At 49.4% G+C, this 24,204-nt stretch overlaps 1 protein-coding gene and 1 long non-coding RNA gene across 3 annotated transcripts in view; both read left to right on the plus strand.

The window, feature by feature from the left end:
- The window catches only part of KREMEN1 (kringle containing transmembrane protein 1), a 69,356-nt gene extending 63,944 nt beyond the window's left edge, over positions 1-5,412 (plus strand). For both annotated transcript variants that reach the window (XM_072723138.1, XM_072723139.1), the window contains exon 9: positions 1,243-5,412. In XM_072723138.1, coding sequence (XP_072579239.1) covers positions 1,243-1,411 — 169 coding nt within the window. In that variant the 3' untranslated portion in view covers positions 1,412-5,412. The remainder of the gene's footprint in view (positions 1-1,242) is intronic.
- A 7,005-nt stretch (positions 5,413-12,417) lies between these two features.
- The window catches only part of LOC112906957 (uncharacterized), a 33,401-nt gene continuing 21,614 nt past the window's right edge, over positions 12,418-24,204 (plus strand). The window contains exons 1-3 of the long non-coding RNA XR_003232654.2: positions 12,418-12,546; positions 22,012-22,187; positions 22,501-22,629. This is a non-coding gene — a long non-coding RNA (uncharacterized lncRNA). The remainder of the gene's footprint in view (positions 12,547-22,011; positions 22,188-22,500; positions 22,630-24,204) is intronic.

The following is a 24,204-nucleotide window of genomic DNA, read 5'->3' on the forward strand; positions in this document are numbered from 1 at the left end:
CTAAGACACAACCATGCATATTTCCTAATGCCTTCTAGAAATTGGGAAACATTCTTAGGAAGAGAATCCTAACATTTTATTAGCTATTATTTAAAAACAATTAAGAAAGTTCATCCTTCAATTCTGACTGATATGGAAAAAAAATATTTCCTTCCCTCAATTTGCTACTTGGATTCAGTAGTTCTGCCTTCCAGGAAAGGAGGCAATTATTTATGCTACTGATGTTTGTGTGCTTCCAGAGAAGAGCTCTGATTTTTTTTTTCTAGACCCCTACTCTGTCTTTCCAGTAGCTCCCAGTCCACATTCTCTCTGTCCTCCCTCCCCAGTTTTATTGAGCTATAATTGATATGCAGGCTATCCATATTTCAAGGCCTTTCCTGAACATTGTTGTCTTATATGGCCCACCTTTTTCCTGACCTGTGGCCCTCTGCCACAGCATTTTTAATACATTTAATACATTAAATGTCTGCTCCTCCATTGCTTTGTGAAGGCTCTCCTTGTAGGCCTCTCCACTTTACATTTTTCAGTGGAAACAGTGTTGTTTTTAGTGTTTACTGAGCTCACTCTCATGCTGTGTGTGTGTGTGTGTGTGTGTGTGTGTGTGTGTGTGTGACAATTCACACAGTCTGGGAAAGCCTTTCAAGTGCAGCAAGAGAACAGGAGGCTTTCTGTAGGGCCCAGCACCTCACCATACACCAAGGCCCTAAAGTGCATCTCTGACTCCCATGTGACATTGGAGTCCCTCAGCAGCTTCCCTGCCAAGCAGCCCAGGGTGGTGACATGTGGGAGAGGGGCACATATTGGCAGTAAAACAGGACCTGCTTCAAGCAGAGAGATTTTGGCTTTATCTTATGTTAATCAAGTGGGCCTCCAGGTAAATATAATTTGAAGATAGAGTTCTATTTAAAAAAAAAAAAAACAAAAAAACAACAAAAAAAAAACCAAGAATTTGAAAACTCATCATCTCTCAGGCCATCTCCTTCCAGATCTGAATAACTTTTCCAGTTAGAAAGTTCTTTGTTATACTGAGCTCGAAGCTGTGCTGCTGCATTTCCATTCCACTGGACACATTTCATTCCCATAGTTGTCCTTCAGACCTCCAGAGGCATCTGTTCGGTCTTTCCTGAGCCTCGCTTCACTGAATGCCCCATTTCCTAGGTACAGGTATCTCAGGAGATGGAAGGTTGTTTTGGAATATTTGTTGCACTCCACTTGAAACATGAAGTTGTTTTTGCTTGACAGATCCCATCGCGTTCCTGCTTCAGGGGACCTTAGGGATTGTCATCAACCAGGGACATCGGGGGAAATCTGGAGCATTTTTTATAAGCCTTCTACTTCAATTTCCATCTTTAAGAAGAAGCTCAAGGGTCAGAGTCAACAAGACGACCGTAATCCTCTTGTGAGTGACTAAAGGCTGCCCCATCTGTGCCCAGGACAAGAGTCCCTCCAAGCTCAAGGCCGCTGGAGCCCCGTGGTTTCCTGATTGCCTCTCCCTGCCTCTCCCTGGCTGCCTCTGCAGAAGTGCCGTCCTATGGGTTGGGAAGGGACGTCCTGCTGTGGGGGCCAGCCTAGCCTGGACTTGCCCTACTTCATCTCTGCACTTAGGAGAGAGACCCAAAGTCCCAGGGTCTGGGCCCTCCCTGTTCTTCTCTCTCTCTCTCTCTCTCTCTCATGTAGAATGAGGGCATCAGGACAGAGGGGCTGAGATGGCAGAGATGGTTGTGTTTGGCACTGGGCTCAGGTACCTTCTAGAACGACTGTAGGGTGGTGAGTAGGTATAGTATATGCTGAGTCTTGCTTGCTTATTTTCTGTTTTGTCCACACAATTAGCTTTCTCTTGGTCTTTATGGTTTAAAACAGGGAGGATTCTGAGGTTCTCTTGGGGCTTGGCCTGGTCCTGTACTCCCTAGGCATTAGCACCCCAAAGCATAAAGAGGGCCCATACTCTATGCTGACTCTGGGTGTCTGGTCTCTGGGTGTTGCATGAGGATGGGCCTCTTCCAACCTGAGAGAGCCTGGGAATTGACCCCGGATCACATCAGGCCTGTTATCTGCCACACATGGGCTTCTCTCTATAGCTTCTTTCCATAGCTCAATGATTACAGAGCAAGCCTGCAGAGTGGTCATATAAAACATCCATTCATTTTTCACTCAACAGACTTTCCCAAAAGCTTTTATAGGTGCTCAGTGACCCCTTGTTGTACCGGATCGCCTGGCCTTGCCGCTGTGCGGCTCATGATCCGGTGGAACCTGAGGTGGGCCATGTCTTTCTGTGATTCTCTGACTCTCAGTTCAGAACAGGGAGTATAAATATTGTGGCTTAGCCATTAGGTGGCATTAGGTGAGACACAGGTGCCATCAGTCCCTCCTTTTGATGTCACTCATTTTAAAAGAAGATGAAAAACCACCCCACAGCCTGTGCTCTCTGTGGCCCTCTCTGCTCCTTTTGTATGGGGACAGAGTGCGGTCTGGAATAACTCCGTGGGGAGGGCGAGGGCCCTTGTCCCTAGCCAAACACTGCCCTGCTCTTCAGACAGGGAAGAGAGTTGCAGAGTGGCATGAGGACTGAGAAGGAGGCTTTGGGAACTGGAGACCATCGAGGATAAGCCTCCTAAGTTGGAAAGGTACAGCTGCAGTGGCTGCCGGTTGGGAGGAAGAGCCGTCTCCAGTTTAGAAGCACCCCCATCAGGAAGTAGGCTTTGTCAACAACAGCTGAGAAGAGCAGCCTGTGCCTCTGAAGGCCGGAACTGAGCCTTTCTCAGACCAGGACTCTCCCAGAGGCACCCCGGCCTTGGGCCTTGGGCCTCTGGCCTCACAGGTTCCCTCCTTGGAGCACGTTGCCCACCTCCCCCAAATCCCTAAGCTACTGCCTGCTGCGGCCTTTTCTAGGGTTCCGGCACACTGGCGACCCATGGGCACCTGTGCTCCCAGAAATGCGGAGGGCCATGCAGGGCCGGCTGGGGGGTGTCTGCAGGGAGAGGTGACTCCTCGGCAAGCAGGGTGTTGGGAGCTGGCAGGCAGAGGGGCACAAGAGGGTGGGGAATGGGGCAGGGGCGCTGCCCCGGGTACCAGGTGAGTCTGCTCTGGGCACAGAGCTACTCAGCACTGTCTTCACACTTTGATCTGGAAAGGGGATTACCCTGGAACAGCTGTCCACAGGCCTCTGGGTTTGGAGACAGAGGCCTGTCCCACATGACTGGAAATACACTGACATGTGCAGTCTCCCCACTAAGCTATTCCTGGCTGTTGTGGAATCTCCTCTGAACCAAGTGTCAGGTGTGTGCAGTCACAAAGGGCCCTGTGCCCTGAATAGATCCATTCACAGCACAAAGGGAATGTGGAATTTAGCCCTAGGAGGGGGTCCCCTGGCCGAGGGACAGTTGTTCAGCTGCCTAGGGCTTCCTGTGGCCATTGACCTTTAGGGCATCCCGTGAGCCCGCCCGCCTCACACAGCCACTGTGTTGTCTGAGTGTGCAGCTGGAGCAGCCCATTCTAAGCCCCAGGAAGTGCTGGTGATGCCCCAGTGCCCTCCTTCCTGCTGGCCCTGGCACAGCCCACGGCCACCAGAATTCACTTACTGTCCAGGGAGCAGCCCCAGGACACCCAAACCGGCCTTGGGACAGCGCTGGGGGAGAGGCCATAAATCGTCCCAGGCCCAGCCTCCATAGACACCTTAGCCTTGGTCAGGCCCTGGCCCTGGTCAGAACCTGTCAGCATCACCCTGCAGAAGGTCCCCTGTGGCTAAGTAAACACCTGAGGAATAGACTGTCCCAGAGGAGGTGAGGTGTGCTCCCGGGAGCACCATAGGGGGCCCACATTTGGTCTTAAGAAACTAGTTTAGAGAGAAGTGGGGAATGGAAGGGCTGGAAAGCATGCCCCTGAGGAAGGACATCACAGATCACAAAGCAGATTAGTAAAGATGCAGGGGAGGGACTTTGGGGACCACTATGGCCTGCCACTTTGAAAGCATCCTGCCCAAAGCCTCTGCCCTGAGGTGACAGTGAGTGGTGTCTCTGGGCCTATGTGCCCTCAGCCCTTCACTGCAGGATCCAGGCCCTGCCTTCTCAGCGTGTGTCGCTGGCAAGGGAGGGCTGTGGGCAGCCAGCCTTGCTGCCTTAACAGTAAATGCCTGCAGCCAGCTGTGAACGTGCTCTCTTAGCTGCTTTTCACGGTGTCCTTGGCCCCTCAGGAAGGCATATGGCACCCCATGTTCTTCCCCAAGTGCCCAATCACTTGCAGAACAGAGAAGGTGTAGGCATGAACCTCAGGTGTCCTCCACATCCCTCTTCCTTGTCAGAATAGGGTTGAGGCCTCTCTCTGGGTGTAAGCAAGGTAACAGGGCTGCTCTAACTTCTGAAGTTAGAGACTCCAATCAACCAGAAACCCACAAAGATCAAAGCACCAGCAAGTACAGCTGTTCTGGCCTGCAGGCCCAACCCATCCAGCACCCCCACTCGCCCCATTGTCAGCCCAAGGCGGGAGCTGTCCTGAGCCAGCCACTGGCCAGGCTGTCTTGACACATCAGCGGGGCACATAGGCCATCACAAAGCCCTGTACGTCCTGGGCACTTAATCTTCATGAGCACTTAGAAGTGGACAGCCTCTGAGATCCTGTCTCCCATGCCTGATAAGGCCATCCCAGGTCCCCAGAGAGCCTGGCCGGCTCCCCACTTCATAGCCAACTGCCACCCTCTAGGGATTTGGATCTTCTGTTTGGTGTTCGATGTCTGCCTTTGTTACTACCTTGGGAACTTTTAACTTTTTGATTGTTTCCTCTGGTGTCTTTGTTTACCTTCCCCACTGTTCTACCTCCTGGCCAGGTCTCTCAGCCTAGCTGCCCTGGCGTGGGGTATTTCTCAAACCTTCCAGCTGCAGCTGCCTCCCCCTCAAGCTGGACAGCTCAGGGGTGATGATGGGCCTCACCCGCTGCCTGCAGACCCCAGGGGAGCCCATCTCACAGGCTTCTGTGTTGCCAAGTTGAACATACTCAACAAGGCAGAAGTGGGGTGTGGAGGAGAGTCTGAGGTAAATCTGCTTCCGAAAGGATGTGTCTTCAGGAGCACGTAGTGGGACACCCTTTCCCTTCCTGCACAGGGAGCTGCCGTCTTGGGGTTCACGCAGCATCAAGACCTGCCCATATCCAGACTCACCTTCCCGCAGGGATCTTGACTTTGGATGACAAGGCTTTATTTGTAAATATGCTCTTAATATGCAACTTTGAGAATAAAATAGAAACATCATGTATTTTAAAATATAAGATGAAGTGTGACGCACTGTATACAATTTAATATATATTTTTAGGATTTTGTTATTTAAGAAAATGGAATGTAATGGTACTTAACTTTTACAAAAGAGAGAAAAATGTTATTTTTACTGTCTGGAGAAAATAAATATTCTCACTGTTGTAGAAACAGCGATGAGCCCTAGCATGTCGTTTTTTATAGGGGTGCTTCCAGAGCCCCGGAATGAGGGGGAAGTCGTGTGCTGGCAGACCGTGTGCTCCTCTGACTTCTGTGCAAATGCCAGGCCTCACAGTTTGCTCCGTTAGTGCCCCCAGATCTCCTCAGGTCTCATCAGAGCTGTGACCCGCAGTGGATCTTCAGCTGGGCGGTTCTGAGGAGTTGGAATTACAAGTGAACACACTTCGGGTGTGGTCATGGGAGGAGGAGGGGACTTTGGGCTCAGATAGACCTCGGTCTGAACTGACCTTGATCGGGTCTGTCCGCTTCTCGGTCTCGGCTTCCCCTCCTGTAAGATGGCACTGTATCTGTGCCTCAAAAGGTTATGAGGATTAGGTAAGAAATGTATCTAAAGTGCTTATGTGATTATCATGTGATGTGGATTTCATCTTGCCTTTCGGTACCACCAGTTGGTCCTCACCCACTCCTCGTTGACAGCACTAGTAGACGCTCTACCTGTGAGCTACATGCTCCTGCCAGGCGCCGCACACACAGCCGAGCAACCATTTAGTGGTTCCAGTCACCCCTGTTTCACCCATGAAGAGACAGGCTCAGAGGGGAGCCAGGGGTAGTGGTTAGGAGCACAGAACTGGAGCCGGCCTGCTGGGTCCCAGCTCCCACCATTCATTCACCGAGGCCAGGGAGTGTAAAACAGGCAGCCTTTGAAGGGTTTTGGCAGAGGAGTGACATCAGATTCCCAGTTTAGAACGATTTCCTACTTGATTTAGGAAAAACAGTTGGAGTGGAGTAAGGCAGAGGGCGAGGAGCCAGTTAGGAGGCTGGGAGAGATGCAGAGGGCCTGGCTGTGGAGAGAGAAGAGGCCTCCGGTGAGAGACAGCACGCCACACGCATAGGCCAGGGCCTTGGGCTCACACCGCAGCTCCATTACTTACCACGTGACCTGGGGCGAGGGACCCAGCCCTGTGTACCTACTTTCTCACCTGTCGGCCAGGGATATAGTATGTACCTCATAGAGTTGGGATGACTTACCTATAGTATATTTACAAAAAATAGTAGCTGTTCCCTGTCATTCTAGAATGGAGGGTGGGGGCGGTTAAGAACAAGGATGATGCTCAAGGATTCTGACTGGGGACTGAGGGGAGGAGAGAGGGTTCAGTTTTTGAGGTAAAGATTATATGTGGCACCAGATGTGAGAGAAAGCATGCTGGGTTCTGTCCAGACTAAGCAGAGTGAGGGCCCTGTAGGATGCCGAGGCAGCCTGAGACCCACGGAGGATCAGGCCCAGAGAGCACAGTCCATGGAAACGTGGGCACAGACAACATCCCAGAGTCTGAGGCCATTCCAGAAGGCTGCTGAGGACAGTGTCTCAGGACACCCTCTGACAGGTGAGGAGGAGCTTGGGCAGGACCAGGGGTGAGGAGGCAAGAGAGGGGACAGCCCCAGACACCCAGCTTTTAACCCAGCTGGTTCAGGCACACACACACTGCTGGTTCTACAAGCCCCAATTCAAATTCTCCGGAGGGGATCTGCCAGGTGAGGCAGAAAAAGAGGCACAGGCCAGTGCGACCAGGGAGCATCGTGCAGACACGTCTCTCAAAACATGCCAGGATCACTTGCCTCGGAATCGCTGATGTGCTTGTTCCAAATGCAGGTTCCTGGGCCCCAGAATCCCTGGGAAGCTTCCTGAACGATGCCAGCGCTCACTGAAGTTGGACAGCCGTTTTAATCTGTTTGAGACGTTGGGTCAGCAGTCCCCTTCTCTTTGGGAAGCGACTGCTCACACGCGGACGGCTGCCCCCTCAGCCGCAGGCAGCATGTTTGTTACTCAAGTGCAGAGTGGATCACTCAGGACAGAGAGGGGTAGGGGAGAAGAGGCACAGCACAGCGGGTATTCCAGATACTTCTCCAGAAGGCACATCACCCTGACATGGAGCCGGAGCCCTCCCGTCCCGTCGTCCTCCCCCTCGCTGGCATGGGCCCATGCCACCAGCCGCCAGCCCTGACAGCTGCTGCGGCTGTCACGACACGAGCACTCCATAGGGCCAGCTTCACTTGAGTGTTTATCTTCCCCCCGTTCCTGGAAGCTCTTTCCTGAAGGAGAATACTGTGGATGGCGGGTGAAAAACAAATGCGGTGACTTTCTTAGAGGCAGGCCGGCCTGCACACAGAAATGGATGCAGCCAGAGCAGGCAACTGTCCTGCCTAAGGCAGGCTTGGGGGACAGCCGGCCTGGACTCATCCCATTGTTCTTCCAAACCTGAGAGATGCAGACATTGTCCGACCCGCCAACCCGCCCACCAGGAGCTAGCACCAGGGCAGCATCAGCTCCTCCTTTGTCAGACAATCAAAGGCTCCCTTTCCTGTGGAGATGAAAAGGGCTGGACAAGAGTGACCTTGTCTCCAAGTGTGGAAATCACATGATCGTCTCCTCTCCCGACTGGGCTGTGTGTGCCTGAAACTACAGACAATCTCTGGGACCCAGAACTGGGAGGCTTTTGTTCCTCTGTGGCAGGGTTGGGTCCCCATGGGGGATTGTTTTTGCTTGGTTGAAAGGGACACTTTGGGGATAGAATATTTCGACCTCAAGAAGCAGCAACATTTGCTTGTAGCTGGAAGTCTGCATTTCTGGTCTCCAGCTGTTGTCTGGAGCCACTAGGCCCCAGCAGAATGGAACTGTGCCTGGCAACCAGGGGCAGGCGGCACCAGGCTGGGCTGGCCAGGCACCAGCCCGTGTCCAGGAGGCCCGTGTCCAGGACAGCCCGGCAGCAAGGACGCTGGCGGCTCCCCTCCCCGGGGGTGGTCACTGGGCTCCAGAATCAACCTGCTAGCAGCCTGATGACTGGGCTGGAGGATGGCTCCACAGAGAAGCACTTTAGGGGGAAAGGAGATCCAAGCTTAATGTCCAGAGTTAACTCCTCAAGGGTAAATCAGAAAGGGCTGTGAGAGCCAAGGCTTTTGCAACTGAGGAGCTTCAGATTTCACGAATTTCACTCTCAGGGATGTTTGCCATGGTCCCCGTTCAAACGAGGCCACTGAACTTTGGAAAACTTAATAGGGGCCTGCTACTTTGCACGCTGGTGGTGTGAATATGTTTAATGAACACGCTTTAGCTGCTAGCACCAAAGATAAAGTCAGATCAAGAGCACTCAAACCTCAGATTTGGCCCAGTATGGGGCAGCTTTTTGATGGGCCTGGAGTGAGCTGAGGAAAGAGCTTTCCAATGTGTAAGGATAATAATAATGATGGTGGTGATGATCATAAAAATGATAGCCAGAGGGGATCCCTGGGTGGCTCAGCAGTTTGGCGCCTGCCTTCGGCCCAGGGTGTGATCCTGGAGACCCGGGATCGAGTCCCGTGTCAGGCTTCCTGCATGGGGCCTGCTTCTCTTCTGCCTGTGTCTCTGCCTCTCTATCTGTCTCTCATGAATAAATAAATAAAATCTTAAAAAAAAAAAAAAAAAAAGAAAAAGAAAAAAAGACAGCCAGACACTGTGCCTAGCACTTGACAGACAAAATAGAATTAACTCATCTTTGGGACAAGCCAACCTGTGAACCAGAAGGTGCTGGGTCCAGTGGAGGCCAGAGCCCACATCTGCTGGCTCCGAAACCAGGGCCCCTTACTCCAGTCGCACTGCAGGCTTCTTGTACCCAGACAGGGGCCCGGGCTCTGAGGGACACCCTGTGGCCTCCAAGTATCTCCCCATCTTGAGTGTCACCTCCAGAGAGCCCAGGGATAGTACAGATCAATTTTCCCAGAGCGAGGAAGGCATCAGACCTACACTTCTTTACCTATCTGACTCACAGACCCCTTTGACAATCTGATGAGTGTTATCAAGCCCCACCTCACCCCCCCCCCCGAAGTCCTCCCACCCAGCTACAAAAATCTGCATAGAAAATCTGGAGATTCCAGGGATACCCCCCTCCTGCAAAACCCTTCCATGGGCTTCAGGTTTAGAATTACTCCGTTAAACCATAGGCAAGTTTACCTAAAAGTTAAAATTAGACTGAAAGAGGACAGACAACAAGAGTAATAATAATAACAATAGACACGCTTTCCTGATCACTTATTAGTGTCCAGCAACCTTTTCTGCCAAATAATAACTATTTTAGGCTTTGGAGGCCATGGGGTCTCTGGCCTCTGACACAACTACTCAACTCCACCTGCGCTGGTGGGGAGGCCTCTGGTTGCCAGAACCACAGCCCCTCTGCTGGGATCCTCAAGGATCCCATCCTGCCCATCCGGGAACTGTCTGCACAGTTCCATGAGTGGCAGGGACTGGTCACAAGCCCACGAGGAAGCAGCCACAGACAGATGTCATATAAATAAATGGCGGCTTATGTTCTTTTTAAAAGACTTCTTAAAAATTTATTCACGAGAAACACAGAGAAGCAGAGACACAGGCAGAGGGAGAAGTAGGCCCCCTGCGGGGAGCCCGATGTGGGACTCGATCCCAGGACCCCGAGATCATGCCCTGAGCCAAAGCCAGATGCTCAACCGCTGAGCCACCCAGGTGCCCAGCACCTTGTGTTCTGACAAAACCTAATTTATGGACCTGAAACTTGAATTGTATATAACTTCCATGTCACCAAATATTCTTTCAATTCCCCCTCCCCCAAATTAAAAACTGTAAAAACCAGTCTTAGCCCGTGGGCCCTACAAAGCAGGTAGGAAGCCTACAGGCCGTAGTTTGCTGCCGCCTGCACGATGCTGGGCACTTTCCATATGTCTGATTTCGCGCTGATGACAACGGTGTGGATCAGGCCTTGTTTTTGCCCACCTTTGTCACATGAGACCACTGAGGCTCGGAGAGGTTAAATAACTCCTTGAAGAAGCAAAGGAGCGGCGCCTGGGTGGCTCAGCGGTTAAGCATCTGCCTTCGGCTCAGGGCGATTCTGGAGTCCTGGGATCGAGTCCCCCATCAGGCTTCCTGCACGGAGCCTGCTTCTCCCTCTGCCCATGTCTCTGCCTCTCTGTGCGTCTCATGAATAAACAAAATCTTAAAAAAAAAAAAAAAAAAAAAAGAAGCACGGGAGTTGGGACTTGAATCCACCCCAAAACTACCTGCTTGCCTGAGACGGCTGAGTTTGAAACTGTGGAGAAAGGGAAGAGGAAGTGGCTGGTGGAGCAGAAGGGGGGACCCTCATGCACGCAGCCCTCTGGGCCCTGGGAGTAGAAGGGGGAGCCAGAGAGGGACCCCCTCCTCCGGCATCTTTGCTCAAATGCGTTCTGCACTGCAGGGGAGGGCGCTGGTTTCCTGAGCCGGTGCTCCAGGGACAGGGCCCTCAGCCCCAGGGGTAGCTGGTGACCGGCACATTGCTTTGCGCCTCCCAGGTTCTCTTCATTATAACCAATTTGCCAGGCTCAGCAATTTTCTGAGCTGGAACCATCGGCCAGACTTGCAGCCAAATGCTTGGCTAAAATCCCTTCCCCTTCCCCTGCAGGGAGCCCTCCTCTGGGCAGGATTGCCTTCCCCCCCCCCCCCCCCCCCCCCCGCCGTCCCCGTGAGGCGGGCAAGGCCAGCCCTTCTGCCTGCCGCCTTGCTTGGCCGCAAGTTCCTATCCTCACCTCAGAGCAAAGGGGGAGACAGAATTTGTTTGACTTTGTCCGACTCCCTGCCTTCCCAGCTGACTGTCAGCCTTGGGGAAACCGACTGCAAAGGGCAGCCACTTCCCTGGAGCTCTGCACCACTTTTTCCAGGCCAGCCTGTTATCTGCAACTTGGGCCCAAGGCTTTGGAAGGCTCTGCTCTAGAAACACATGCCCGCCGGGGTGTTGCGGGCGTGAGGGGTGACAGGCACCGGAGGCTGGGGCTGAGGACCGTGGCAGCTCGAGGGTTGACGTCACACCCTGGCGCAGGTAACTGTGGCCAAGCGACCTGGCTTCACTTTGGAAGACATGATTTCCCGTCAGAGGAACGTTAAGACCCTGAGCTCCAGACTGAGGGGACCTGGCTTCAGTTTGGGTTCCATGGTCACGAGTGCCCACATGTCATACAAGTTACTTTACTTTTGTAACCTCAGTTTACTCATCTAGAAAATAGGTATGGGGCACCTGGGTGGCTCAGTGGTTGAGCATCTGCCTTCTGCTCAGGTCATGATCCCTGGGTCCTGGGATCGAATCCCGCATCAGGCTCCCTGCAGGGAGCCAAAGGCAGGGGGCCCCCAAAGCCCCTGTGCCCTTGGTGGTCTCCGTGAGATCTGGTTTGAGAACCAGATTCTCCCTCTGCCTGTGTCTGGGCCTCTCTCTCTGTCTCTCATGAATAAATAAATAAAATATTTAAAAATAAATAAATAAAAGAAAATAGGTACGACAGTAGTTTCTCATAGGGTTGTTGTGAAGCTTTCATAAAATAAGAAGGGTCAAGCAGTCAGCTCTGCCACCAGCATTCTAACGATTTTTATCAGTGAGCTAAGGGTGGCGATCCTCCTACCCACAGAGGTCTGGCCGGGAGGCAACATGTCAAGGGCCTGGCCTGGCATCCTGACCCTGCAAATGGGAGCTAAATCCCATGGTTCTCAAACCAGATCTCACGGAGACCACCAAAGGCACAGGGGCTTTGGGGGCCCCCTGCCTTTGAGATTGAGAACCCTGTTCATCAAACTCCAAAAACACAACACCCCGGGGTAAGCCAGTTCTCTCTTCAGAAAATAATTCCTGACCTATTTCCTTTAAGGAGCTAGTTTTCCCCGATCCCTGAGATATGTAGCCCTATTTTATAAAAGTATCTGTCCTTTATCTTCTCAGGGACATATCTGTGGGGGTAAAGATAACCTTCTCTGCTGGCTTTATGCCTGGACTGGATTTCCTGATGTGTGGCTTCAGGGCAGGTACAGACTTTGGATGTGATCCTCATCCCCTCCTGGCCCCAGGTGGGCAAACAGGCAGGCGGAGCCTCGGGCCCAGCTCGCAGCGGGGAAGGCGCAAAAGGGCTGCGAGCAGCCCGCAGCCCCCGCCTTCCGCGCCCGCGCAGCCTTGCTCGCCAGCGCCGCCCAGTGGCAAGACCGCAGAGCTGCCGAGGAAGGTGGTCCCAGAACCGCCGCTTCCACGCAACCTCCCGGTGATTAGCCCTGGACCCTCACTCTCACCGCGACACCCAGAAGCTCTGCGGTTTGCTAAAGGTGCCGGAAGGTGAGTCCTATGGGCCTTGACCCCACAGAACCCACAACAGGGAGATCTTTATTTAAGAGCATCTTTCCCCCCTGCTTATTAAAGGAACCAATTACATCAGGCGGAAGTGAAGCTGCCCCACGCCCCCCGGGACCGCTTCCCAAGACACCTGCTGATGCAGGGCGCCCCTCAGAGCCTTCTCCCTGGGGTCAGCAGGACACTCGGCCCCCAAGCCGAAAGGTCCTTCTTTTTGTTACATACAAAAATAAACGTCCCCAGCCCCCCTGGGCTACTTGCAGTGCAAAGGTCTATGCCTTTGGAAAGAGAAAAAAGAAAGACGCTTGCAAGTTCTCTGAGCAGATGGGCGCCAAGGCAGTAATTAACCCTCAGCAATTGGGGTGTCTGATCTTCTGCCAACGGGTCTGCAGCAGGTTGGGGGGGTGGCTGATGTGGGCTTCTGCTATAACTTTGTGTTTGATGCGCCTTTGAGTGAAATGCGCTCTGGAGAGGATGCTGGCTACATCTTTAAAATTCTAAACTAAGCACTAGGGACCCCCACCCCCACCCAGCACCCCCGGCACCTGCTCTAGGTGAAGGATTGTGAGCAGCCATGGCATTCAAGCCACTCAGGGCAAGACCCCTGGTGGTGGGTGTGCACCCACGGCCCGGAGGAGGGAGGCCCACCAGCGGGTTAACATTTGCTGAAGTCCCATCAATGGTGAACATTTATTAAATGCCTAAGAACCAGGCTCCCTGCTAAGCTTTGCACACAGCATATTATTTCATTTGATCTTCCCAACAGCCCCTGGGGTGGGTGTATGGTCGTATTCGCCTTTTACAGATAAGAAAATTGGGTCTCAGAGAAATAAAGTCTATTGCTATTATCATTTAATCCCAGCTGAATAGACAGTCTTCTTCATATAAAATGTGTCCTTTGCCCAAGGTCATTAAGCTTGTGAGTCGCTGAGAAGCTGGGACGGAAACCCCGGGCTTTGCAACTTCAAAGTCACATCCGCCCATCGCTGACCATTTGTGTTTGCAAACACAAATGACAATTATCACTTTGCAGACTTCCAGAAGCACTGCCCAGCTCACAGGCCTAAGCTGTGACAGTTCAGTACAAAGATTATGGTCAAGGCTCCCCTTGGGTGTAGACAGAGACTAGAGAGTTGTCAGACTCCCATCACGAGAGGCTAGGGGTACTAAGAGGATCAGCCCCTTCCATCTTTCCAACGAGGAAACTGTGGCCCAGAGGGGAATTCATACACAAGATGCCACCATGACTTTGCCCACAGGCAGCATCTCTTCCATGGCTGCATGGATCTTTCTGGAAAAAATGGAGCCAGGGGCAAGAACCGGACTGGGAATACGGGTAGAAAGCTGATCTTCCTGGTGTGCTTTCTAGGCCCTCACTCTGAAAGGAGGGCATGGTGCAGTTTCTAAGGGTGTTTCTTGCTTATGCAAAGGCATCTGTGGACTGCTTTCATCTTTAGCTCTACCATCTTGCAGATTCAAGTCATCCTTTTATCACAGATGGGCAGGTGAGGGAATGGAGTATGGGTAGAGGGTCTCCTGGAGATTTTAGGGGTGAGGTCTAGGAGTGTACTCCTTCATTGTATTTCACTTCTTCCCACATCCCATTGCCATGACCAGTCACATGGGCTCACCTGGATACAAGGGCCTCTGGGAAATGTACTCTCCCTGTGAGCCAGGAGGCATGGAAAATGAAGTTGGTAAATCCATGGCATTGTCTCTGACACACTATTCAAAAATTCATAGTCTTGGGGCGCCTAGCTGGCTCAGTCGGTAGAGCATGCCATTCTTGATCTCGGGGTTGTGAGTTCAAACCCCACACGGGGCCTGGAGCCCACTTTAAAACAAGTTTACAGTTATGTCAGGGCCTGAAATACCTCAAGATCAGAGGGAAGTCCAGTGTGTGTGTTGCTCAGCACAGGCTGGAGAGGTTGGCTAGCCCACTGTGAGAAACACTGGTGAAAGGGGAAGAGATTACTTATTTGTAGTCAGGCCCCATGAGGCTCAAGTTCCTGATGTCAGTTCAGCCATGGCAGGAGAAGGACAAGATGGTGCCAGAGCAAGATGCACAATCTTCCAGATGAGTGTCAAGGGAAACCTAGTATCCCTGAAAACATCAAGGGGAAGCCACACCAGCCAGGAGTCCTCGCTGGCTCTCAAAGAGGATGTAAACTGGGAAATGCAAATAAAGAACAGAGAAGAGAAGCAAACAAGGGTTCTGGGGCATTCTAAGACACAGGGACTGGTGCCAGCAGAGCCTGCTTCACAGGTATGCTACTTCTGCAGTCACAGAGGGCCCTGTGTTCAGAAGGGGCCCATGCTTGGCTCTGCTGTCACCATCTTGAAATTCTTTTTTTCCCCCCAGAACAATCTCAAGGGTTTTTTTTCCCATTTATTTAAATTTTAATTCTAATATACTTAACATACAGTGTTATATTTGTTTCAGGTATAGAGTATAGTGATTCAGCAATTCTTTTATTTTTCTTCTAAGATTTATTTATTCATGAGAGACACACACAGAGAGGCAGAGACACAGGCAGAGGGAGAAGCAGGCTCCATGCAGGAAGCCCAATGTGGGACTCGATCCCAGGACTCCGGGATCCCACCCTGGGCAGAAGGCAGATGCTCAACTGCTGAGCCACCCAGGTGTCCCATGATTCAGCAATTCTATACATTACTCAGTGCTCATCATGGTGAGTGTACTCCTAATCCCCTCCACCTATTTCACCCATCCCCCTCCCGCCACCTCCCCTCTGGTAACCATCACTTTGTTCTCTATAGTTAAGGGTCTTTTTTTTTTTTTTTTTTTGGTTTGTCTCTTTTTTAGTTTGTTTTGTTTTGTAAATTCCACATGTAAGTGAAATCATATGGTATTTGTGTTTCTCTGACTAACTTATTTTGCTTAGTGTAATATTCTCTAGCCACATCCATGTTGTTGCAAATGGCAAGATTTCATTCTTTTTTGTGGCTGAAAAATATTTCATTGCATATGTATACCACATCTTCTTTAGCCGTTCATCTATTGATGGACACTCAGGCTACTTACCTAATTTGGCTATTGTAAATAATGCTGCAATAAACATAGGGGTGCATATATCTTTTCAAATTCGTGTTTTCATATTCTTTGGGTAAATAGTAGTGGAATTGCAGGATCATATGGTAATTCTATTCTTAGTTTTTTGAGGAACCTCCATACTGTTTTCCACAGTGACTACACCAGTTTGTATTCCCACTAACACTGCACACCCCCACCAACATTTATTGTTTCATGTAGTTTTGATTTTAGCCATTGTGACAGGTGTGAGGTGATATCTCATTATGATGCCACCTTGAAATTCTTAAAAATTTTCAAAGAAGGAGCCTCACATTTTCATTTTTGCCTTGAACACTGTAAATTATATAGCCAACCCTATGTCCAGAGATACCAGTACTGGTTCTAGATGACTCTGCCTCCAGGGCAGGAGGTGCTGCTAACATGGGCTACTTTCCAGCCTGATGGGACAGCAAGGCAACAGGAACTGGATCTGAGGTAAAATGGGTTAGGGTGTTCAGCTCCCCAGAGTGTCTTGTTCCTTAATGTTCCCAGGTATAAACATTCAGAAGGGTCTGGTTTCAGGTTCCACTTGCTCCGGGAGCCAGATAGGTAGAAAACAGGTGCTTTCTGGTAAGAGATTTTTCAAAAAGAGAGAATGATGAGCTCAGAAAAAGGCATAATGTTGAGGATGACAGATAAGTAGATTAAATCTAGGAGCCCAAATGGGAAAATGGGGCATTAGATTCAAGTGAGAGGGAGGGGGAGATATGAGGTTCCTCCGAATCTTAGAAGTCTTTACTTTCTTTTATTTTTTTTAAGATTTTATTCACTTATTAATGAGAGACAGAGAGAGAGAGAGAGAGAGGGAGGCGGAGACACAGGCAGAGAGAGAAGCAGGCTCCATGCAGGGAGCCTGACATGGGACTTGATCCCAGGTCTCCAGAATCAGGCCCTGGACTGAAGCGCCAAACCGCTGAGCCACCTGGGCTGCCCAAAAAGTCTTTACTTTCATATACAGATGTTCAAGGAGGCCTGTACATTTTTAAAAATAGTGCTGATGGGGCAGCCCGGATGGCTCAGCGGTTTAGTGCCGCCTACAGCTCAGGGCGTGATCCTGGAGCCCCGGGATCGAGTCCCATGTCGGGCTCCCTGCGTGGAGCCTGCTTCTCCCTCTGCCCATATCTCTGCCTCTCTCTCTCTCTCTCTCCTCTCTGTGTATTCTCATGAATAAATAAATAAAATATTTTTAAAAATAGTGCTGATGTTGGAGACATTACAAAACCAGGAAATAAAATGGAAATGGCTATGGGTAATGGTGGTGGGGATCCTCTTGAAGTTAAAGAGGGATTCAGGTATAGCTGGCAAGCTGATGGGAGCAGCTCTCCACTGCATTAGCTAGAAAAGGCCACACCTAAGGGAAAAAGGAAACCTTCACAGTGAGCTCAACCTCGTTACAGAGAAGAAGAGTGATTAGTAATAATACCTTGCTATCATTTGTTCAGCTCCTATTGTGTCGGGCACTGTGCTACACACATATTAGTTATCCCTGCTGTATATCAAATTGTCCCAAAATTTAACAGCTTAAAACAATGATAATTTATTATCTACCATTTCTCTGGGTCAAGATTCAGGAACAGGGGATCCCTGGGTGGCTCCGCGGTTTGGCGCCTGCCTTTGGCCCAGAGCACGATCCTGGGGTCCCAGGATCGAGTCCCACATCGGGCTCCCAGCATGGAGCCTGCTTCTCCCTCTGCCTGTGTCTCTGCCTCTCTCTCTCTCTCTATGTCTATCATGAATAAATAAACAAAATCTTAAAAAAAAAAAAAAAAGATTCAGGAACAGCTTAGCTAAGTGGTTCTGGCTGAGGGTCTCCTGTGAGGTTATAATCAAGATGTCAAGCAGGGAGGCATTCATCTGAAGGCTTGACTGGGGCTGGATGACCCATGTCCAAGATGTCTCACTCATCTAGCTGGCAAGTTGGTGCTGACTGCTGAGGCCTCAGTTTCTCACCCCTTGAACCTCTCTATGGGGCTCCTCAATCCATGGTAGCTGGCTACCCCTGGAGCAGGTGATGCAAGAGAGAAGAAGATGAAAGTTTCAATGTCTTTTATGATGTAGCCTCAGAAGTCACACTTCATCATTTCCACAATATCCTATTGGTACAGAAGTCAGCTCTATTCAGTGTGGGAAGCAACCACAAGAAGGCATAAATACCAGGAGGTGGGGATCACTGGTGGCCAGGAGGTGAGGGTCATGCCAGGTACCACAGCAGATTACTTGCATTATCTCATTTAATCATCACAACAGAGTTGGTAATAATATTTTCCCCAACTCAGAGGAAAAAGGCTTATTTAATATCAAATAACTAATAGCAGAGTTGGGATTTGAACCCAGCTGTCCCTTGGATATATCTGAACTCTGTGGTGAGCAGCAGTGATGTAAGCAAGGACCAACAGAAATGTTCACAAAATCTTGTTAGACACGACTCCAAGTAGCAAGATGCATTTCTCTCCTCTAGAGAGTCCTGAAGGAATGAGTCATCTTCTCCCCAGCCACCTCAGGGGTCATGAGGAGCTTTAGGCTTGGGAGGACAAAAAGTAGGAGGCAGGGAAAGGTACTGCCTCTTTCTAGTCCCTCCTCAATTCTCTCCAAGATGAGAGAATTGAACCCTCTCCAAGGGTTGTTAATCCAAATGAGTCTGATCCCAGAACAGTGACTGGATTGAGTTTACTCGTGGTCAGGATCGCTTTTAGAACATCTTTCATACACAGGCACACACACACACACACACACACACACACACACACACACTCTCTCTCTCTCTCTCTCTCTTTCTCTCTCCACACATACACACCACATGCATGCACACAACCACATGTGCATAAGGATATGCACACACATGCTCACACTGTCATACACACATGCATACCACACAGTGCTTGTGTGACATATACATGCACACACATACCACACACTCTCCTCTTAGGCTTTCTGGCCCCAAATGACCAAATGATTCGGGTTTTTTTTCCATAGATATTTATTGAGCGCCTACATTATGCCTGGCATGGTGCTGGATGCAAGGGATACAGTGGCATTAATAGACATGGTCTCTCCTAGCTAATGCAATAAGTCAAGAAAAGGAAATGGGGCACCTGGGTGGCTCAATCGGTTAAACATCTGCCTTTGGTTCAAGTCATGATCTCAGGGTCCTGGGATCAAGCCCTGAGTTGGGCTTCCTGCTTTTCCCTCTCCCTCTGCCCCCCGACCTGAGTTTTATCTCTCTCTCTCTCTCTCTCAAATAAATAAATAAATAAAACCTTTAAAAAAGAAAAGAGAAGAAAAGGAAGTAAAACATATACAAAGTGGGAGGGAAGAAATAAAATTGTCTTTGTTTACTGATGACATGATTATCAATGAATAAACTCCCAGGAGTAATATGTGATTATAAAAAGGTAGGACAAATTAATCCCTTTCTTATATACCAGCAATGAACAAGTGGAATTTGAAATTTTAAAAATATATACCATTTATATTAGCACCCCTCAAAATGAAATACTTAGATATAAATCTAAAAAAATGTACAAGATCTGTATGAAGTAAACTACAAAACTCTGCTGAGCAAAATCAAAGAAGAGCTATGGGGGATCCCTGGGTGGCGCAGCAGTTTGGCGCCTGCCTTTGGCCCAGGGCGCGATCCCGGAGGCCCGGGATCGAGTCCCACGTCGGGCTCCCGGTGCTTGGAGCCTGCTTCTCCCTCTGCCTGTGCCTTCTCTCTCTCTGTGTGTGTATGACTATCATAAATAAATAAAAAATTTTTTAAAAAAAGAAAAGACAAAGAAGAGCTATGTAAATGGAGAGCTATTCCATGTTAATGGACAGGAAGAGTCAGTGTTGTCAATATGTCAGTTCTCCCCAACTTGATCTATATTCAGTGCAGTCCCAACCAAAATCTTAGCAAGTTATTCTGTGGATATGGGCAAACAAACTCTTAAGTTTATATGGAGAGGCAAAAGACCCAGAATAGCCAACACAATAATGAAAAAGAATAGAGTTGAAAACTGACACTATCCAATCCCAAGATTTACTATAAAACTACAATAAAGACTGTGTGGTATTGGTGAAAGAATAGACAAATAGATCAATGGAACAGAATAGAGGGCCCAGAAATAGACCCCCATAATTATAGTAAACTGTTCTTTAACAAAAGAGTGAAGGCTCAATGGAGCAAAGATAGTCTTTTCAACAAATGGTGCTGTAACAACTGGACATCCACATTAAAAAAAAAATCTAGGCACAGATCTTACACCCATCACAAAAATCAACACAAAATGGATGACAGATCTAATGTAAAATGAAAAATTATACTAAAAAAAAACCTTTAAAACTCCTAAAAGATAACTTAGGAGACAATCTACATGACCTTGTATATGGTGATAATTGTTTTAGATACAACAACAAAGAATGACAGAAGTCATTGATAAGCTGGACTTCATTAAAATTAAAAACTTCTGCTAAAGGCAATGTCAAGAGAATGAGAAGACAAGCTACTTACTGGAAAAAATATTTTCAAAAAATAAATTTGATAAAGGACTATTATTGAAAATATACAGAGATGGGGTGCCTGGGTGGCTCAGCGGTTGAGCGTCTGCCTTTGGGTCAGGTCGTGATCCTGGAGTCCTGAGATCGAATCCACTTTGGGCTCCCTTCATGGAGCCTGCTTCTCCCTCTGCCTATGTCTCTGCCTCTCTCTCTCTCTCTCTCTCTGTCTCTCATAAATAAATAAATAAAATCTTAAAAAAAAAAAAGTGGCCAAAGACCTTAACATACACCTCACCAAAGAAGATAAGCTAATTCCAAATAAACATTTGAAAAAATGCTCCGTATCATATGTCCTCAGAGAAATGCAAATTAAAACAACCGTGAGATACCACCATATACCTATTAGAATGACCCAAATCTGGAACACTGCCAACACCAAATGCTGGTGAGGATGTGGAGCAATAGGAACTTTCATTCATTGCTTGTGGGAATGCCAAATGGTACAACCTCTTTGGAAGGCAGCTTCTTACAAAATCAAACATACCCTTACCGTATGATCTAGCAATCATTCTCCTTGGTATTTACCAAATACCACATTTGAATATGTACGTCCACACAAACCCCTGAACATGAATATTTATAGTAGCCTTATTCATAATGGTAAAAAATTCGGACATACCCAAGATATCCTTCAGTAGGTGAATGGATAAATAAACGGTGGTATATCCAGACAATGGAATATTATTCAGCACTAAAAAGAAATAAACCATCAAGCCATGAAAAGATGTGGAGGTAACTTAAATGCATATAAGTGAAAGGAGCCAATTTGAAAAGGCGACATACTGTATGATTCCAATAATGTGACATTCTTTAAAAGGCAAAACTATGGAGAGCAGCCTGGTGGCCCAGTGGTTTAGCACCACCTGCAGCCCAGGGTGTGATCCTGGGGACCCAGGATCGAGTTCCACCTCGGGCTCCCTGCATGGAGCCTGCTTCTCCCTCTGCCTGTGTCTCTGTCTCTGTCTCTCTGTCTGTCTCTCTCTCTCTCTCTCTCTGAATAAATAAATAAATAAAAATCTTAAAAAAAAAAAAAGCAAAACTATGGAGACAGCAAAAAGCAGTGGTTGCCAATTTAGGAGGAAGGAGGAATGAATAAGCAGATCAAAGAAAACAGGAGAAATAGTCTGTATGATACTATGATGGTGGATACATGTCATTACATATTTGCCCAAACCCACAGAATATACACCACCAAGAGGGAACCCTATTGTAAACTACGGACTTTGGGGAATAATGATGTGTCAGTATAGGTTCATCAGTTGGAACAGATGTCCTGCTCTGCAGGATGGTGGTGATGGAGAAGGCCACGCATGTTGATGTTGGGGCAGGGGGTTGATGGGAAATCCCTGTACCTTCCTTTCAATTTTGCTGTGAACCTACAACTGCACTTCATGTTCCTAAAGCCAGTGGTCAGGCACCCTGAGTGGAGCCACCTTCTGGGTGTCCCTGCTCCTCCAATCACATCTGCTGCACTCGCTCACCCCTTCCATTCAGCGTTGGGTGCAGGCACGGGGAGGCCCCCTGGACCTGGAGCCTGAGCCTTGGACTCTGGCCAGTTTGCCCGAGGGGCCACATTATGGAATCGCTCATTACCTTAGTTAATGATAACATGTATTGTACAACCTGCCAAAGTTATGGACGCCCATCCCTTCTTGATTCTTTGAGTCACAGTCAGATAGAACTTTCCAGAAATCAAGAGACCAAGATCAAAGGGTTTTTACTGTTCTTTCTTGCTCTGCCCAAGACTGTGTTAAGCAGCTTGTGGATATGACTCTTTCTGCTTCTGCTCGTGGTGGGATTTCTTTGCACGGGCAATGCAGGACTCTGCAGTGATGAAACTCAGCAAAGCCCAGCTCTATGGGCACAACTGGTGGTGACTTCAAAGGACAGAGGGGACATCTTCATTAACGCTCCTCAGAAACAGTGGGATCAGCATAACCCTTGGACTCGCTTGAGGCAGGTCACAACTTTCTTAGCTCATCTGGGACCCCCGGAGGTGAGTCCCTCTTTGCTCTCTCATCAAAACAGTGCACAGCAAGCCACCAACGCTGGGGCGGAAGGAGGGAGTTCCCACAGGAATTCAGCCCTGGTTGCAATATGTTTTATCATCTGGAAGGCCACAGAAAGCCTTGTGTGGCTTCCTTAGGATCAGTGGTCACAGTTGTTTAATCCCAGAGAAGGCTTGTCACCCGGTGACATCAAAGTGCAGTGCCGGCTCTTCCAAGAGGTCCCAACACCAAGTTGCCTATTGATTTTCTTTTTGTTAATGTTTTTGTGCATTTAACTAACTGGGACCTCCCTGGAAGCAGGGTTTGAGCATTCCTGGAGCTCTCAGCCAGACACCAGCCCTGAGACCTACAGCCCCATGATGACTTCAACCACAGGACCATGGGCAGCAGGAGCACCCAGCAGAAGACGAGGATGGTGGACGATGCCAGGTTGGGGGGTGCCTTTGATGGGTGGTCACATAAGTGCATGTGAGAGAGCCCTGGGACCCATAGATAGCACATTGGGACCACCCCTCTATAGACCATGCCTACCTAAGTTACCTCTGGTTCCAGATGTAAATGCCAGGGCTACATAATTTAAAGTTACAATCCAGAAAGTCTGCCCATCAGAGCTAGACCCATGACATCTGCCCATGGGCCCCTGCCACACTTTGGTAATAGCCGTGCATTAAATCCTGCACAGTTAGCTCTCTTGAAAGTCTGGCCCTGACTGGTACCAGTGTCCTATCTATGCTACCAAGATCTCTTGGCTAAGCTACTAGATGGAGAGTGTCACTGGCTTGATTCTCCCAGAGACCAAGGTCCCTGGATTCTCATGCTTGTCCCAGAGCCAGCTACACATTAGAGGCCCCACAATACTGGTTGGGGGCATGAATGAGTCCACACAGAGACATGAGCAGGCCCACTCTGGGTTTTTGCACAGGGCATGGTATCCATCCCAGCCCTCCTGGGATGCCCCACTCCCCCCATACCCTGGACTCCCCAGGCAAGCAGGGGAGACTCAAGATGAGATTCAGGGCCGACTGGCTGAAGTCAGGGAGGAGAAGGGGCGGTCTGGCAAGTCTGGAGGGGCACAGGCCGGAAGAAGAAGCCCTTCCCAGAGGAGAGATGGTGAGGGATGAAGGGGAAAGAGTGGGCATAGGGGAGTACAGAAGTCTCAGAGGTCCAGACAGCAGGAGCTTTTGAAGCACATGTGCATGCAACAAATACATCCAATATCCAAGGAGAACCCTCTGAGGATACCCAGGACCCCAGGGAGTATTTTGCTAAGTCCAGAAGGGAGGACATGACATCGATTACAAGAACCCATGTTGACCCTGTGGATATGTCCCTAGATGTGGCCTCCTCAGGGTTGTGTCCCATGTCTGTGTCCCCTTGGCTGTATTTCTATGCTGTGTCATATAGTTGTGACCCTGTGACAGACACCCTTCTGGAACTAGAGAAGCCAGGATGCTAGTATACAGTGCCTGTACCCCCACATAAGTGTGCACAGAATCCAGTGTGACTGTGTGGTTCATTAGTAGCCCAGTCACCATGTCAAGGCTTGGGCCCCCAGCAGGGTGGAAATTGAAACTTGGGCACCAGTCCAGCCTAGCAGAGAGGACCTGTGAGGGGGGAAACCGGGGAGGCAGGTATTGGGGGCCAAAATATAAACAGGCCCTGGGCCAAGGTGACATTGAACCTACATCTCCCTCCTGGACCTTTCCTTGCCATAGCCAGGTGTTTGCCCCCAGGCCCTGGACAGCCCATCCCTGTACAGCCTTTCTTAGCCTTCACCATGGCTGAGAAATACTCATGCGATTTCTGTAACAACCCCTGACCTTCTCTTCATTGCCTGGACTGGCTTAGGGTTTCTCCACACTCAGCCTAATTGACATTTATACAACTCCCTACCCCACAGCAGCAGAATGCATATCTCTGCAAGAGCACATAGAGAGTTTACCAAGATAGACCATATTCTGGGCCAGAAAACAAATCTCAGTGAATTTTAAAAAGACAGCTTCT

Source organism: Vulpes vulpes, chromosome 10, assembly GCF_048418805.1.
Source record: "Vulpes vulpes isolate BD-2025 chromosome 10, VulVul3, whole genome shotgun sequence".
Lineage (NCBI taxonomy): Eukaryota > Metazoa > Chordata > Mammalia > Carnivora > Canidae > Vulpes > Vulpes vulpes.